Source organism: Plasmopara halstedii (genome assembly GCF_900000015.1).
Source record: "Plasmopara halstedii genome assembly, contig: Scaffold_117, whole genome shotgun sequence".
NCBI lineage: Eukaryota > Oomycota > Peronosporomycetes > Peronosporales > Peronosporaceae > Plasmopara > Plasmopara halstedii.
Window position 1 is genome coordinate 308897 of NW_020187038.1, and position 18852 is coordinate 327748.

The 18852-nt window shown below is 42.7% G+C and overlaps 4 protein-coding genes across 4 annotated transcripts; 2 read left to right on the top strand and 2 right to left on the bottom strand.

The window, feature by feature from the left end:
* Nucleotides 1–459: 459 nt before the first annotated feature.
* On the top strand, nt 460–1730 carry PHALS_00660 (trna-dihydrouridine synthase; the record flags this gene model as incomplete). Its single annotated transcript, XM_024718568.1, has 3 exons — nt 460–558; nt 638–796; nt 858–1730. The coding sequence occupies 3 exons, from the start codon at nt 460–462 to the stop codon at nt 1728–1730; spliced, it is 1131 nt and encodes a 376-aa protein (XP_024586891.1).
* Nucleotides 1731–1744: 14 nt separating this feature from the next.
* PHALS_00661 (cmgc cdk protein kinase) lies at nt 1745–6152 on the bottom strand (the record flags this gene model as incomplete). Its single annotated transcript, XM_024718579.1, has 2 exons — nt 1745–1764; nt 1820–6152. The coding sequence occupies 2 exons, from the start codon at nt 6150–6152 to the stop codon at nt 1745–1747; spliced, it is 4353 nt and encodes a 1450-aa protein (XP_024586892.1).
* Nucleotides 6153–6265: 113 nt separating this feature from the next.
* On the bottom strand, nt 6266–8110 carry PHALS_00662 (hypothetical protein F444_07336; the record flags this gene model as incomplete). The annotated part of the gene is made up of 6 exons (XM_024718590.1): nt 6266–6507; nt 6578–6814; nt 6877–6976; nt 7035–7227; nt 7289–7636; nt 7731–8110. The coding sequence occupies 6 exons, from the start codon at nt 8108–8110 to the stop codon at nt 6266–6268; spliced, it is 1500 nt and encodes a 499-aa protein (XP_024586893.1).
* A 7522-nt stretch (nt 8111–15632) lies between these two features.
* Nucleotides 15633–15922, top strand: PHALS_00663 (uncharacterized protein; the record flags this gene model as incomplete). Its single annotated transcript, XM_024718601.1, has 3 exons — nt 15633–15676; nt 15731–15808; nt 15877–15922. 3 exons carry the CDS (start codon nt 15633–15635, stop codon nt 15920–15922), a joined length of 168 nt encoding a protein of 55 aa, XP_024586894.1.
* Between the last annotated feature and the right edge of the window lie 2930 nt (nt 15923–18852).

An 18852-nucleotide genomic window follows, 5' to 3' on the forward strand; every position in this document is an offset into this window, starting at 1 on the left:
AGAGGTAATCTATACTTCCAAGTAGAAAAACTTAGTTGGTTGTTCTCCAGTCTGTTTATGAATCAGCATCGTAAACAGAGTATGCCTTGCTTTGCATCGATAATGTTAAAGATCGTTTAAGTGTACAATGTCAAACGCATCCTTTACAATGGATTAAGCTTCATTCACATCCTCGAATATGCTTCTACACGTCATGTCACCACCGATGGTCTGGCTTTGATTCTCAAGTGCAAGCAAGCGACTAGTTATCCTCCTTTACAGCTAATGTTCACAGACGATAACGCTGTTTTAGATATTGACTTGATCATCAAAGCAATTGATCGGCAGGTGTACTTCCAGCTATCGACAATATCATTTAGGATTAAACAATAATGTGTTCTCAAAATCAGCTTAAATAGAAAAATTAAAGCCAATCTGCAACGCTATTTTGATCCAATCAATTCGCGTTGAGATTGCGTAATGGCACTGGACTCGAAACGCTCACTAGGCATGATGAAGCTACGCGGTTACGACTTTTACCGCGCCATTGGATCACCGAAACGAATTGTTGCACCAATGGCAAGTTTTTTCAGTAAGAAGCTGACAATCAAAACGAGTAGAGTTGACTCAATCTGTATGCTCTCAATTGTTATTGTAGGTGGACCAGTCAGAGCTAGCGTTTCGCATGTTGTGCCGCAAGCTCGGCGCTGATTGCTGCTACACGCCCATGCTTCATAGTCGTCTATTTGTTGAGAGTGCCGAATACCGCGAGAAAATGTTTGAACACCACATTGAAGACCGACCACTTATTGTACAGGTCCGTTTGTCGCTTGCTTTTTATTTTTAATTGACAATAAGTGTATATGATTGTAATTTAGTTTTGCGGCAACGATCCAAAAACAGTATTAAAAGCAGCAAAATTGGTCGAGAATTATTGCGATGCGGTGGACCTCAACTTAGGCTGTCCACAAGGAATTGCTCGTAAAGGTCACTACGGATCGTTTTTAATGCATGACAAAGACACGGTCCAAGCAATAATAGAGACACTTTCGGCAGAACTTTGCATTCCCGTGACTGTCAAGATTCGTGTGTTTCCAGACAATAACGAGACATTAGAATTTGTCGACATGTTACAAAAAGCTGGATGTGATCTACTTACGGTTCATGGTCGTACAAAGGAGATGAATAAGACGTCGGTGCGTGAGGTAGATTGGGACATTATACGACGCATTAAAGAGAGATTGACAATTCCAGTCATTGCAAACGGAGGTATTGAAACTTATTCGGACATTGCTCGCTGTCTTGAAGCTACCGGTTGTGACGGTGTCATGAGTTCTGAAGCAATTTTAGAGAATCCAGCACTTTTTGCTGATTCGTACAACAAAGAAGACGTTCATCCGTTCTTCGTCCAATTAGCTAGACGTTACCTTGAGTGTGTGACATTGTATCCACCTGCAAGTGACAAAATTGTCCGTGCACATCTCTTTAAGATATTATTTCAAGATTTGTGCGTACATTCGGACTTGCGAGAAGCACTTGCAGCTGCTAAGTCACAAAATGAAATGGTGGCGATTGTTGATGAGCTGACTGTACGATTGAAGCAGAAAAAGCAAGAGAGCGTGATGTACTCAGCTGAATTGAGTTGGTATCGTCGCCATCGACAAGGTCAAAATAAAAGTAGACGTCAAGAATCGTACGAAAAGTGTCTGGATACAGGATTCGGCAACTTATTTTCGTCGAATACGGATTGAAAAAGGTCTATTTCTCATTCTGTTTCTATCATGTCTATAAAACGTCAGAACTTTTACGAACGATTAAGATTCAGAATTCAATCCCATACCCCATCCAAGCTTTGCACGTTTTTCTCGTCGAGGTAAATTATCGTCTGTAGACCGTAATGTTGAATCCATCGTCGTAGTTACAAAATTCTTTGGTAACGGCACGTGCTCCATGATACTGTGCTTCTCAATGTCCTCATTTGAGAATGTTATTGTTCGCTTCCCTTCCCGGTGTGATGTTAGTATCGTTTTTACTTTCTTCTTGTCACTACGAGATTTGTGACGATCGCGTTTACGATTAATCGAGTTCGTGTCATCAAGTATCGATCTCCTGTTGTGAGTGTGTTCATCGTTATGTTTGTGTGACGTATGACGATGAGAAATGCGATGTTTCTTCGCTTTCGACTTGACTAAATGTTGTACGAGCTTTTTCTTCTGTACAGGAAATGTAGCTGTCAAACCTCGAAAATCGAATGTACGCTTTTGTCGTACACTATCAAAGTACCGCATGTCCAGCAGTTTTTTAACTGGACTCCGACGTGCAGGATCCAATTGTAACATCGCTTCTAACACGTCAACTACATCCTCTGGAAAATCTGGAAATTTCATACGTTGTTCTAACAATGTCTTGCGTAATCGCATCTTGTACTCATGTTTTGGTCGAAATGTATTGTACGATGGAAGCTTCTGTGCCCCCTCCCACGACATGGTTGGAGTACCACATAGACGATAGATCAGATCCAGCTGTACCTTAATATCTTGCCCTCGCAGAAATGGAACTTTATCCAATAAAATTGCTAGCACTACACACCCCGCCGACCAAATGTCTGAACGCCACGTATACTTAGTCTCACCCAGCAAAATTTCTGGAGCCGTGACGTACAACCACGCCCCGTAGCAATGTTCTTTTCGTTCACTTTCGCTCATTTCGTACGCAACTAAAGGAGTGCGTTCACCATCTTTTGACTTGAGATTCGTCACCTTCCGCATAGCATGAAATCCACCTAGTTTAATTCCACTTGAAAAGATCAAAAGATGGGAGGGCGCTAAAAACCGATGAACGTATCCTAGATCATGTACCGCAGCAAGACTTTGTAACATGTCAAAGATGGTCTTCTTTCGCAATTCCACATTGAGGGATATATGAGCTTCAAAAATTCCTGACAACATATGCAGTGGTTGTTCAAATGCTAGATAATGTTTCTCACGAGACAATCGATCAATGCCTTTCGGTAACAAATTGCCGTCTTCATCTACACTGGCAGCAAGTAACTCGAGTTCCTCTGTCTCCTTGGCACCGTCAGTTTCGCTTAAGTGACGATCTTTCCGATCTGCGGGAAAGATAATTCCATACAGATTCATGAAACGATCGGGCATTAATGACGTGAGTGTCGTAGCTGCAGACAATTCACGCAAACATCCGTCGTTCATTCCTCGTTCTTCGGTAAAAAATTGCTCCTGTTCAAGATAAGGCCATGATTGGATATATACTGCTTTACCAGCGAGATCAAAGCTCACGTTATTTGAAATCGTTCCTAAAAATGCTCGTTTTCGAATCGATTCGACCGCGATGATCGCATCTGTGTACAAACGTGCATTCCCATTCGACTCAGTTGTCGGTGCCTTTTTTGAAAAGATAGAAATTGCTGAGACGATGGCAACGTCACCTTCGTTCTCTTGACTTGATGCCGACTGAACAAGTGGAGGCAGACTTCCCATATCGCTAAATGTTATAAACTTCTTGTCTGAATTGTATCGAGAAGTATTAGTTGAGTACGTCATCGAGTTAGGAATTGAAGCTGAAGAAAAAATCCACTGTTTCAATAAACGTGCAATTCGCTCGGAAATTTCCACATCCATTTTCTCCTTCGAAACATCAAATCGTTCCATGTCGAAGTCCGTCGAAGTACTTTCTCTAAATTGTTTTTGTTGATTCAATTTACTTTGCTTTTCGAGTCGATGCCAACGTTCTTTCAGCAACGTACAGATCGATAAAGAACAATTTAAAAGCATACGTACTTCGCTTGCATTTGTGTGGACATCCAATTGTGGCAAATAGTCCGGAGCTCGACTGCTTCGAGATGCTGATCGCAAACTTAATGCTTCAATCACTGCAGCACTGACATAAACGACACTAAGCATGACACATTCCACAGATGTGTGCGTCCAAATGAGCAACGGTAAAGCCTCAGCTACTAAATGTTTCGCTTCTTTTTGAACTTCTGGGGGTGGTAAAACAGACACGAATGGAAAGCCTTGTCCATGATATCCAGATGTACACGATACAGATTTCTTTGTGCTTTTTCGTGTCGTTAGCACATCCAGTAAGGCGTACGGATCCTCACCTGTCACATCATAATGCAGCCCTTCGAGCAATTCTCCTTCTGCCTTGACCAAGTGACGTTTTAATGCATTTAGCTCTGGCGACGACTCTGTCAATCGTTCAGCAGCACTCGTTCCGTGCTTAGCCTTGTACACTTCTTTCAAAAATGCTGGATACGAAACTTTGCGTGCGTGTGCTTTTAAGAACAAATGCAGCATTGTAGCTGCATACATATCGACTTCCATTGGCATAGGATGAAATGTAAAGTACCGATTGAGTGCAATGATAGCACTAGTAGCATCCTCTCGATCAAGACGCAAGCCTTTGGCAATATGAAAGATACTCTTGACGTATTTGATACGAAGAGTTTCTTCTAACGAGGCGGACAATTTTTGTTGTACGGACAATTTCTTTAATTCATCTTCAGACACGAGCCAATTAAGTTTACGTCCATAGCAGTACGTACTTTTTCGCTTATCGTACGACTTTTCCTTTTCGTTCGATGGAGACGAAATACTTCGATCTATTCCTCCTGCTAGTCGCATTGCTTGGAGTTTGGCTTTCTGTTGTCGAAATCGTTCAAGTTCCTTCACGCCTGCTGGATACACACGCAACATTTTGTCGAGTAAATTTCGACGATCTAATGTACGACGAAATGAAGCTGCAAGTTCGTTGCTTTCAATCTCAACAAGGCCCCATCCAGTTCCATTCAAGAAATGAAAGACATCGGCACTTAAAACCGCATGAGGATGTTTTCGAGTGATGAATAAACTGCGTAACATACGTTCATCGTATTCTTTTGGTAAAAATTTGACCAATAGTTTGTTCGACACGACTTTGCCCTCACGATCGAGAGTTTCTCCCATTTCATTTGTCCTTTGCGTACAAAAGGTTGTCTCACGTTGTACAATTGAGTTAGATTCGTGTACTTTCACCTCCTGCTTCAATAGCACATCTTTACACTCGTCTGTACTCGCCACAATTCGTTTCTTTGGTATCGCAAATACTTGAGTTTCATTATCATCACCACGTGGACAGTAAATTTGCCATCCATTTTCTTTCAAACGTACAAACTGTTTTTCATTCACTTCTTCTGATTCATTATCGTCTGATTCATATCCTGAAGGTTCATATAAATTCTCCACTTCGTACCGATCATGAGACTCATCGTATGCTTTAATCAATTGTACATCGTACTCTGTCTTATCTTCTGGGGACAAAAAGACACGCACTCGTCGTCCAATAAGAAGTTGACCTTTTTCCTCTTTTTCTGGATCTCGAAAGTATCCACTTGGAGTTTCTGCATTCTGTATGGATGTTGTCTGCGTACCAATCACTCCTTTACAGCTTTTGGAACCACAAAAACATGTAATTTGACGCGAACCCAGTGCTTTCCACTTGTAATCAAATGTCAATTCTTCACCTGGTGCAATATCATTAATTGCACTCACAGCAATTCTATCCTCACCATCGACTGTCCATTTTTCCGTCTTACAATTTGGTTCACAACTGTGATTCACAAATCTTGTAAAACTTCCTTTACTTCTAGCATCTATATAAATCCCTGGCGCTAATAACAAATAGTAAAAGTTCAGTTCTTGACGAGACACACCCTTAAGTCGTTTTGTTAACTCTTTTTCATCAATAATTTCACCCACATATTCCCCCACAATACTTAATTGTGGGATAAATTCTTTTGTACGTACACCATAGCCCTTATTTTCAGTCTTAAATGGCTCAAGTACTGGAAAACGCTCGGGATGTTGTAAGCGCTGATTACGACAATACATTCCTGCTTCACACGATGCGGAACATTCGACATATGTCGCAAAATTAATACACGAGACATCATCACAGCGTCGTACGTCCATTTCATTTCGTTCCACAGCATCTGGGTACGTACAAAAACACAAAACATTTTCCTCCTCATCGTCGTCTCGACGACTTCGACGTCGTACTAATTCTTGAGTTAAATGTTTGAGTGGATACTCATTACGATCAATAAGTTGTACGTTCCGTAAAGCCTGTAGCTGCTCAAAACTCGTGTCTTGGAATGTGTCAACGTTCGCCATGTTGGTTGACCACGTTAGATGACACTTACGAGTGAACAGTTAAATGTTCATTGGTGGATATTCAAGAAGCAAGGATAAAGACAGAATGTACTGAATTAGATTAACTCTTATAATCATATGGTGACAAGTACAATTAGTGCTACTGAAACAGCGACAAGTGCAAAGCTTGAGATTACTGTTCTTGTGGCAGAAGACATAAAGTTACCACTACCGGACGAAGTTTGTGCCGAAGCACCATAACCGTTAGAAGGTGGAAGTTTGTCACCAACTGATGTACTCGAATCTGTACGCTCGTATGCATTGGCAAGACGGCCATTGCACTCAGGTTGCAAGATTGTACACTCGAGAATAGTTACTAGAGAATACAATCATGAGATCTGGGGTCAGTACAATCTCAACACACGAAAATCAAGCGCAATCTGTACCATCAGGAGTAGGTGGAAGAATAATCGACATCGATTTCGGACAAGACAGAATCTTTGTACGACTTGGAGTATAATTGTCGTACATCAGAGTCGAGTTGACTGTGGTGGTATATGCCTCTTGAAGCTTATTAAATTCGGGATATGGTGTAAATTTACATGGAATCGTGTCGTGATCGCAATCATTCGGTTGAAAATACCCTACACCGTATTTCCCTGGATCTGCAGGTTTGACCAGAGCTAGATATCATAGAAGTTAGATATTGTACGACTGGTTTTAAATATACAAGATGTTTTCGTACCAGACTTATCGACTAAATTGGCAACTTCAGTCGAAAATTCAAATACGTTGCCACCTACAATTTCACTCGTCATCTCCTTCTCTTCATTCATCCATTTTGCCTATACACATGAAAGTAAGCACAACGTTATGTCAACTTTTCTTAAAAAAAAGACGTACATCGTAAAATTCGCGCTGGTTTTTATAGCCATCAATTGTGTTTTTTCCCTTGTTGCACCCAAATTCACCAAACATCAAAGGTCGGGCATATTTCACCTCGGCATACTCGCCCATGAGTGTCTGCAATCCACTTGATTGGGAATATTTGGTGTTTTTTGCAGGATCACATTCCACATAAGGATTAAATCCCATCCTATGTTCAACAGACAAATGAAAATGATGAATAATAATGATATTCTATGGCTCAACGGTACCATTCAGCACGAGTATTCTCGTCATCGTCCACAGCACAATCATAATACGAAATCCATTGCCAACGTGGTGGGATATCAGCAATATCTAAACCTATTGGCACTTGTCGTACAGATCCTGCACAACTTGCTGCATAACTTCGCATATCACGAAGAAAAGCTTTGACACATGGTGCTGTTGTCGTTCCATCAGCTCCATTTTCAACTTGCAAATTATTTTCATTCCCAACACTAAAACCAAGTGTATTATCGTATACTGCAAAGGAATTGTACACCATTTGTCCTCGTGTAAACAACTCGTTTGGATAACATGTTGGTGGAACGTGGTCTTGAACGGAACAATGTTCACATCTACAAACATAAATTGACAACAATTTCATGCACTTAGAAAATTGTGAATCTACGTCCAATCATTTTAGTCTCAATAAAAAACAAAAAAACGTACGGAGCACTAAGACCAATTAGTACATAAATTCCCGCTTCAGAACATGCACACATAAATTTATCGTGTGATACGCTTGGATCAATTGAATAAAGACGAATCGTATTTACTCCAAGAGACTTCATCACTTGAATGTGTGCTTTCCATACTTTTTCATGTTCATCACTTGCCCAGTCATAATTACCAACATTTGCCAATTCCCCACGATTTGGTCGAGGATAGTACGCAATTCCCTTGATGCGAAACTCGAGTCGAGTTATTGAATCAAAAAATTTATTACCTTTTGTGATAATTGGATGAAGCCATGCATTGATTGGTATAGTGATAACACTACACAAGGCAACACCAATGCAATATTTCCGAAAAGAATGACAAAATGTCATTTGAGAATTACGTTCGTGTGGCAGCAAATTGTAGAGTGACTTTGAAATGACGGGAAAACACGAAAGGAAACGACTTGGCTGCAAGAATCTGCAACTGCTGAGAATGCAACGGCTGGGGACGTACACAAATCGTGAACGTTTCATGAAAGGTCTCATTCTTTGTGACGGCGTCTCGCTTTCAGCTTCGAAATTTTAGTAACCGAACTGCGCCAAAATGTGAAAGTATATTGAATTTTATTGCACTCCGAAATGTTGAGGGTCTTTGTGATTATGAAGTTTGTCTGAGAGATTCAGATTAGATTTTACACATAACTTGCTAGTTTTTAGAATTGAACTTTTTGTTTGCAGTCGAATATTATCGTGCCGTAGCTCTTAGACCATAGGATGTTTGTTGGTGAGTCGCATCTCGCGAGGAGTAAGAAGTTGGTATGTGTTGAAGTTGATAGGAAATTCGATTGAAAATCCAACTCTCAAAACCATGTAGCATGATATGTCGAACGGCTCATATAGTCAAAATACACAATAAGTAATAGGTAAAGTTCTGTGTAGAAGTTTAATCATCAGTATTCAGTATACGGTTGAGGGTGAAGGCCAGTTGTGCATTATATAGGGTTATTATTTATATTTAGAAGACATATATCTAGTACCATTTATTTCAGGCTCGTAATGTACTGCTCTTAAAAGTGCAATGGGGTTTCCGTGCATCTCGCACAGAAGAAGCTACAAGTGTCAGAGTCATAGTTTCTTATCACATAGAGGGTGGTTTCAAGCGTCGTCTAGGCAATAAATCAAGAGTATTTCAAGTGCCGATTACGATATTTGCTATATTTTAATGCTTGCGATAAAAATGACAGTATCTTTCATTGTAATGCATGGATTCTCCTTCTTTCGAGGACAAACTACTCTCATTCATTGACGGGTACCTCATGTTTGATGGTTTGGGCTTCCATTTATGTCCAAGAGAGTATAGAAATCAAAATATGGACGTATCACTTATACCCCCAGCTGAATAGGAATTCACAAGCCAACCTGGTCACAAACTGCAAACTGTAACGGGGTAATCTTGTGTACTTAACCCTCACATATTTGAAGCATTACAGTATGGTGAATTCGTACAATTGTATAAGTACCGAAATACCAACATTTACGGAGATGAAGAATCAGAGGTACAAGAAGGCTGATAACTGCACCTCAGAAAAGAAAGACAGTTCTATGTTGAGAGATAGTAAGACCTTAATATTTTGTTTTAATTCTATCAGAATTAATCTCAAGATAGCCGAGCAAACTACTAGTGCTAGCTAATTTAGACGCTCTCATTCCGCTTCCAGTAAAAGCGAACGAACTTATTCTCTGCGCTTCTGTTACGTTGGACACTGACACTCAAAGCTTTTTCGGTGCAAAGCGCACGGTTGTCAAGTAGACCTCCAACGGGTGCAGGTGGAGAGATGGCTGGCCCCCACTGTGACACACTGATGCTAACGTCTAGATCTCCGAGAATCGGGACGGAGGCCCCCCATCTGGATAAGAGAAGTTGACATAACCATGGATTCGGCCTTGCTCCTAACGGAGCTACAGCGCGTCGGACTTGCATTTTCAAAGCTAAATTATAGCGAGCAAGAATGGGCACTTACGTGCTATGCACCAGTAAAAGAGGCGTACCTAACGTTGAACGATTTATAAAGGTGGTTCTTGCGGGTGTTCGCACCGCGAATTCAAGCATCAAGGTACATTTCAAGTTCTTTCTTATCCATCAATGGATGCGAGAAATTTTTGGGAACGCAAAACTGAGGATGCTTGTCTGCTTTTAGTACCTCCCTCCCATTGTTGACGGACGGGTATCAGGTTCGAAAGTGGTCGCTTCGGAACCACCGAGACTAGCTTGAAATGTGCTCCATCTCAATTATTGGCAGTGGCGACCACACTATTCGCTCTTTTTAGCTGCGAGTACTTTGTCCGAGTAAAATATTTATGTGAATTACAAACTATCATGGCGTCTGACTTACTCACAGATGTGTGAATGGCGGCCACGTCACGGAAGGTCTCCGAACTGGTGCGGCTCGCACCAAGATCTTTTACGTCCACGCTACTTCTTTCGGGAAGTTGTCGGTGTTGTGTTTGATGCGAAGAACAGTTCCGTGTCGTGTGGGCAGGATGAGGCGTTGTGAATAAAGATTTCTCTGGTGCACCACCTCAAAAGTGCCGAGGAAGAAGCGATGAATCGCTTAGCTGCTGAGCATCTGCGTGGTAAGTGCAATTTTATTCTATGATAGTAAGAAGCAAATTCTCGTTGCGGGCCATTATTTGGATGGCTGGATTTCCCGCACGGGCGGACGACGTACCATTAACGAGGTGGCGTCATGTCCCAGTTGGTGCATGGCGTTATCAATCATGTAGGGCAGTAAGATGCTGTTCACTTCAGAGCCGGGGTTTCCAGGGTTCAATCCTCGGGCCGGGTAGAGCGGGGTTAGAGTGTAATGAATAAACCCTACCGCACGCGCTTGACATGGCTTAAATGACTCCTAAAAGAAGGAGTTACGCTCTAGAAAATTCGTAGTTGGTGCATGGCGTTCTCCTGAGAATGAATTGAGTTATACTGTACTTCATAGAGGTAGTAGACAGCTTCAAAATGATATACTCTCTTAAGTAAAGGTAAAGTTCACAGCTTAAGGTTGTTGGTAGTTGTTTTATTGCCCCGGACATTGTGTAGCCATGGAGAATTGGGCTATGCTGATGCGCGTTGCGCAATTCCATACGACGCGCGACTGTGAAAATCAGTTGAGTACGTGGAGGCGCTTACGATGCCAAATCTGGAAACAAATCTGTGCATCTTGCGGCGGGAATATCGGCAAATGATTGTTAGGGACTGCTAAATGTTTTAGCAAAGTCAGTGGGCTTGGATAGCTGAAAACGCTCTCTCGATATTGATCTCAATTCGAGATACGATCTCATTCAAGGCTGGGTGTGCCATGGATGCCGGTCTACTGAAGATAAGTTAGATGCCACTCCCTTCACTCCTGATGAAGCTTTAACAAACCGTGAACCCGACTCTACCAAGACCTAGATTCGCGATTGGTGCAGACACAAAGCCTCGTTAGTATCCAGGCAGAAAGTGAAAGTTCCAGATGATTACAATGCTATTGCTGGATGCCTCGCGCATAGGTAGAATGTCAGAAGCAGCAGTAAGCCGAGGTCACAGGATGTGATAAAAAGCGATAGTGTAATGCAGAGTGTATTTCTGCTGAGACGGTAAAGAACGATTGAAGTGTATCTCCGGTGTGATGATATGAAAAGCTGTGAACTGTTGTCGCCAGTGCAAGAGCCAAGGACAATAGAAGCGACTGGGTATCGCAGTGTCCCGTGCTAGAATTGGTGGGGTTGCAGGGCAACTGTAAGTCGCGAGTAGAATGGTTAGACCTTGCAGTTAAAGTGGGCTGACTCATTTCTGATGTGACGGTATTGCTGAGTCAACACTACTGTGTGACGGGCCTACCGTGCGTTGCAGTGCACTCTTCGGGTAAATGTGGAGAAACAAAATTCTCGTGAATAGAGTGACCTGAGTTGGCCCAGGGGTCGTAAGGTCTCTCTCACTTCCTTCAACAGAACCTCTAATGGATCGGAAGAATATATCTCTCGGAGGGTATGTGCGAAAAATCAAAGATTGCGAGGACACCAAAATGATTCAGCTTGTATCGAAGAAGGATCGAACTTTGCCATCCAAAAAGAATAATTTTGTTTTGAAGACATTTGCAACACTCCGAGCGCGGAGAGTGGAGCAGCTAACCTAATGAACATTACGGGTCCTCTCAATACTTTTTTGAAAAAAAAATCCCTCGACGCGGTGACACGGAATCTACCACGCGTATTTCCCCGGTATAGGGCTATACTTTATACCAACACGTCACTTTTGTCACACGGCAATGTTCCTTACGAAGTCCACAGAGTCACTTTATTGGCATTCTCTTTCACTCGAAGCACGAAGAGAGTTTGTTGAGAGAAAGAAAATCTCCACACTTGATATTGATTTAATGTCAGAAAAGCTAACGGCAATTGGTATTGTGCATGCATACATAGAAAGCTAAATTCAGCTTCAATTTTGGCGTAGACGTCAATTTCATAATTTGCGGTGGACTATCACGGAAATCTTTAATGTGTTTAATGCTCTTGTCCTGGTCGACGGATATTTGTAACTGTTGATCAGATACAGCGATGTTCCTCTCACTGTGGTAAGTAATATAAGTGGGGTACTCTGAAAGTGGCTAGTTGTTCCACATAGACTGTCTGATGCACCAGCGACGTTAAATTATCGTATGCCATAGCTTACCAGACCACCTTGTGGCTATGAATAAACTATTTCGGTGCGGAGCACGAAAGCTGGAGGAAGAGAATCACTTTGAACACTTGCGAGCGGTACTCGAGTGTATGCCATTGAATAAAATGTGTATCAGAATAGACGTAAGCGTACTTGGCGCCGACGACATCTGGGTTGCCTCTTCGCGAAGCAAAGCCTGCGGGCAGATCTCCAAGATATTAGCAATTGCCTCGGTTCTGACAGTGTTGAGGAGGCAGTATCTCGGCCTGACCACTTTCTTGCATAAATAACGTGCAAATAATGCTGACATGTCACGACCTCTTACCAAACCCTTTATAAAGGTGTCAAAATGTTGTCGTAATGCGGTGGAAGTGGCAAACTATAAGGCTGTGACAGAAACTCTCATGCGTGCCCAGAGACTTATCCAAAGAGGTATTTCTTCGTCATTTGTGACACTCAAGCGTCTTGAATGAACTTTGCTTTACGTCAAGCAGATTACAATAATCATGAACGTATGATCGCGCTTGAGTCTCGGCAGCTTAGGCAGCCGAGAGGAGCTACTCTGTTCATGACGATAAGCTACTTGTGATGAAACATGTCCTCATCGTTTTTGGGCAAGCCTGCTTCCCTTAGCCATTTGTGATCTATACAGATCGTGCACTATTGACTGTAGCGATGTTTTCACCACATCTTTCGCCGAGAATGACACAATGCTTTACTTGGTTGCAGAAAATATATCTGATAAAGTTCCGGGCCAAGTCGTGTGATATGGTGGCGATTGATTTTTTGCGTCGTCTCGACTAATAAAAGCTTTATGTCGGCGATACGTACAGTGTCAGGATCAGAAGCAATTTTCGTTGCACTGCTGAAAGTTCTGGGAATCTGGAAGCTTAGAGCTCAAATGTTAAGTGTACGGTTGCACGTCTTAATCGCTCTGTCGAATCCCAAAGATTGCTGAATCACAGCACTGTCCCACACGAGACTCAGCGCGTAGAGATGCCTTATAAAGAACGCATGCACAGAACTCGACAAAGCACGTGGGTGGCCACTTTGGTGAGATATTACTCGGTAATTATTATGTCTTCATGGCCCAGCATGTGTAAACCGGGTAGCACGTCTGTGCACACTCGTAAAACGTGTCAGCGGGTTAAGTTCACGCTGTTGCTGTAATAATTTTGGACAGCCTGCCAAATCTAAAAAGGAGTTTAAAGCTCTCGAGAGACTCTTTTATCTTACTTTCCAAAAGACGCGATTGATGATACTGGTAATAACAGCCAAAGAGACGCGCTGTCGGCGCATGACGGACCTATTTTGAGGTAAAATGCCAATTTAGCTACGAAGTGGTACCGGGCTGATATCAACAAGTTGGATTATATAAACAACCCTTCCCACTAAACAAAACCCACTTCGTGGTGGTGCCACCGGAACACGGATAGGCCAGAATATCTGATGAGAATTGATGTAAAAGCCTGTAGGAGTATATCTCGTAATATGATGGATGGAAGTATTTTGCACCAGTGCCGATTCACTTAGCGCAACATATTCGACGCATATCCTCTGCCTCATGATCATCGTGTTCTGCCTAAATATTCGTCTGAGATGCGCCCGATTTGGCGCCAAGCACCTTGAACAAAGTTTCTAAAAGTGTGCAGGGAGTTGCGAATCATAATCTTACACAATAGCAATCGGCAGGTCACGTTGGCGAAGAAACAGTTTTCTTTCCTGTATTCTCACCGGTAGAGGCGTCACTGACAGCAGCATTTTAAGCAATCTTGTTAAATTCTCTACATAGACTATTACTGACCTTTTTAAGATATCAAAAATAAAGCTCATGCTCACGTTCAATCTACTTTTTCTGAAATCGGTAGACCGGCCTAGAGTACCGAGTCATGCGGTAGATGTTTTAAGCGCTGACACATTCAAACGCGCGCACATTAACGCTAGCCAAAAAAGGCTTCAGTTACAGTCGTGACTACCCCGAATTGAATGCAAATACATCCCATTTTTTATGTAGCCTGACTCAAGCCACATTAGAACTTCGCACCATTAGCCCTCGGGCGTAATGTTGTAAACAAAGCAACATCTGGATTGCCATCGTATCTAAGCTACGCTTTGCTCTATAAATTTGAATCACTTCTGTTGGCCGGGAATATTGTGGATAGTTGAAAAGACGTTTGACAGGCAGCCGAGAATCTTCGCGGACGCCCGATGATATTCTCGGAGAGTGATAACGCGATACGACAATCCTAATATCTCAGGAGCGCTTGCCATGCAGATTTGTTTTGTTTCGACGAACCCAGTTCGATTTCCAAAGGCTCGGTACACTCAAAAAGAGTCATGACAAGTCACTCATAAAATAAAATGGCTTTTTTCATTCCACGAAATTTTGAAAGGTTGAGTCCCCATCCCGGCAAAACTACACCTTCTGGCATAACGTTATCGAGTGTACCGTAAAGTCGTGCACTCTGTTATGCTTCTTACTACAAACATGAAACCGTCTTGTTCTAAATTTAGGAACTTACCCAAAACTGTATGAACAGCTTTTGGGATTGAGCATGAGCAGGGCGAGGACGAGTGTTGCCCTCGATGCCACTGTCGCGCGTTTGTATCTTTCAAGATCGATCGTCCAGCGACATCAGTCGAGCGCTTGTTTTTTAGGCTTTAAATGTTGGCTTAACTTCCTCACTCAATGCTCGAATTGAGCGATGATCTCAGCACTGTTAGCACTGTTACCAGGTGGCAGGACCACCGAATGACGTCGCCGCAACTGATCCATCAGGAAGCGGTACCCCGGAAGTGTTGTTTTACGTAAAAAGACGCTAACAAAAAGAAGTTGGCGTATGATCTTACCCTCAGATAAAGCTGGAAATATAACCGCTTTGAATTTTGGGCTGCATTGTAGCGCGCCGACCCGCATGTGTCAGCTTTGGTCGATCAAATAGTCAGGATGTGATATAGTCGTTATTGGCTAAAAGTTATATATTACTCATATTCACGTCTACCACGCAAGTAAATAACTTAAGTTTCTGTCTTTTGCAAGCATTTAACGCCTATCCCCTCGTCGGTCCCGCAGCGGGAAAGTTGGCCTAATCTCGATATATAAAATGGCGCGGCATGCAAATGTAGCGTGAAAATTGAAGACTCTTAGGCACTCAAGGGACATCAAAATGAAAAGAACGACAAGCTGTGTGGCCTTTGGGGAAGGTGGTGGTTATGGGCAAAATTTGGCTACTGGCTCGGACTACTCTTTTCCGCGAGTCCGTCGCCTTCTTCACCAATTCCTTCAAATGTTGCCTAGTTCTTTGGGATAGCTTTTTTAATCACGCGATTGGACATTCAGTTGAGAGTGGAGTGCCCAAAAAGTACAAGCTCTTAGACCTGGCGCTGAGGTATGTATGTTGGAAAGCCTTGAGACCAACGAAAAGTCAAGTAACATCGCTTTCGCTCAGAAATAAAGCAAATATAAAAACCTATTTGGTTGTCATCAACGACAGGATGGATAGATGCGCTGGAGTAAGCAGCAAAAAACCACTTTTTAGGCTTTTCAAGCCTACGCATGTACGTTTCACCACTTTGTTTACGTTGGTCATCACTCCATCGACTTGTCTAGCCGAACGTTTTTTTCGCAATTTATATCTCCTATCATGTGCCCCAAAGGCAATTTTGTATTTATAAGCTATCTTATAGAGCCAAAAATTATGTATAACGCGGGTCAGCGCTGTAATTCAGCTGACCATATAGCAAAAAGAGCGGTGAAAATGCGTTTGCAATTAATTGTAGAAAGCAGAATTAAATTTTAGAAATCCTCGCTCCAAAATGATGCCAACAATTCATCGCAAATTATGCCTGGTTCGGGTGACAATGGCCAGCATCATCACAGCTTGATGTCACGTTTGTGTTGATTCTATATTAAAAACGATACGAATGTCACCGGTCGTAAAAAGATAACTTCATTACGATTTCGAAGGCTTAAAGTAGGGCAGGTGCTAATTGAACTTAAAAAAAGAATGCTTCATGGCAAGCAGCTCCCTATTTGCAGTATTATGCTGGCAAGAAGCAAACGCAACAACATGCTTGTATAATTTCAATTGATAGCGTAACATATTACAGAGAGGAGTTTTCCAGACGACATGGAATGGCAAACCCGAAGGCTTTTGCCATGGGATCTCCGAGCTCTTTGTAATCAGGAAAAATTGACTCTTAAAATGGTTTTGCTCGCTCCTTCAATTAGCGAGACCGAGAGCCTCTTAATAAACTGAGAGTGTTAATTCGCTCCGCTATCCTAAGCGCACACATATTTCCATTCTGGACGGTACTAAGACTTTTCGTTTTAATTGATATTATAATGCTACGAATCTGTTTTTCTACCATGCGGCAGGCAGCCTACACCTATCGCGCCTTTTCGTTTCAGTCTTTCGCTATTTTTACGTCCTCGTGTTGAGGGAAATTGAAATTACACCAAATGCAATGTGAATATGTTAATATTGTACTAAATTTGTAAGGGTCAAGTACACAAAATTACAGTACTTGCCCGACTATACCTATCCCACTGAGATGTTGGGCTCCTATTAGTTAATTTTTTAATGAGGTAGGAAAAAGTCTTCTTCCTCAAGCAAACACTCTGCTTGCCATCCTTCTCCATTTATGGCGCTTTACTGAGCCTGCTCTTCGCCCCCGTGCACCAAATCAATCCGCACGAAGAGCACTCGCTAAAATCGAGGTCTTTGGGACTGATGTGCTGAATGAAATTCTTGATGAAGATAGCGAGGAACTTTCTTACGAGAACTCTGAGTTTCGACGAAAACGTCCTTCCCGGTGATACACGGCCTAGCTATTCTCCAAGGAAAAATCTCCTTGCTTTCAGCCTCCCTGCTGCGCGACCTTCGTACTTCATACATATTTTTGCGAGGGTGATTTCTCCTAAAATGGTCAAACCTTTCCTAAAGAAGGAGGCTTTCCATTTCACCGCAGCACAAGTCTCAAACATCGTGCATTTTTTTATCGGCAAGAAGTGTTTTGATCATCGCGGTAGAATTCACGACAAAGTCCTGATCGTTGGTAACGAGCGTAGCTTTCTCCACCCCAAGCGTATGCGTCGAGACAACTTCTACCCAAGTTAGGTGGATGTCACGGTTCCGAGGTATTTGAAGTCGCTCGCCAAGTTAATGCAAAGTTCGTACTTGCCTATGCATTTTTGCCTTCCAATCGCATTGGAGCAAGCCGAGCACAAGAAATTCGCTCCGCAAGGTATTACAGGTCATTTATCTCTCAGGACCCGTCGCGCATCAAGTAGCAACTTGATAAGATAATTTTCACTTGGACCGTACTTTGGGGCTAAATGCTGGCAAGAAGACCGCTGTTTACAGCCTCGCTCAATTCAATGAGACAGCTGTTACACTTACCGACCATAGGTCCCGTTCGCCGGGAGGTCAGTCGTGGTCACTTGTCGAGAGCGGGCCACGATGAGCAACGACCGTGCATCATTGCACAGTGACGTCGCCATCATATCTCTTGCAAGGAATAGTAAGACGGTTAACCTGCATTGCAGATATAATGAGGTCGGTCTGATGTAGTGGTGGATGCGCTTTCGCGTTGCTTCGTCTAGAAAAAACTCATGTCATAATGCTATCGATTCCAATTACTGAGGCGATACGTACAGCTTACCAGTCAGGCGCAACTTTTGTTTCGCTGCCGAAAGCTTTGGGAGCTAAAAGCTAAGGTGTCTCTTATCAAAATGCACGGTGCCGCTATGCCTTTTCACAAGGCATGCTGTACTACAGCACGGACTCACATGACACTCAGCGAATATTGGTGTCTACGTCTATAGACGTACAGCTCGGTAAAGATTTGCACTGGTGGCACAACATGTATAAGCGAGTAAGCACATATGTGCGCACGTCTGATCTGTATCGGCGGGTCGAAGGTACGCCGCATGCAGCAGCACCTTTGGTCAAACTGTCGAATCCGGCAGAGTTGGTGCAGCACATCAGTATGGACCTTATTTTTGGTCTTCCGAAAGACGCGTCCGGCATTACCGATATTGTGGTCTTTGTAGACCGACTGAGCAAGGTGGCTCATTCCGCTGCTGTCAGCGATAATATGACCGGTGAAGATACAGCCAAGCTGTTCCTCGCTATTGTTTTATTGCCAGTCGCCGTAATATCGGATAACGATTTGCGCTTACCAGTTTAACTTTGCAAATATTGCTCAGTGTTATCGTCACTAAAGTGTATATATCAACAGCTGACGATCCGAGACCAGATGGTCAGATGGATGGCGTAAATTTTGTAGCGGCGGATATCTGTAGAGCACTTGTGCAAATTGGCTGCGGTGGTGGAGCGTGTTTGTTGCTCAAAACCGTAGCGTTTGTGCTGAATAACGCAGTACAAAACTTTACATGCATTACATCTCCGTCATCATAAATTGGCTGGTA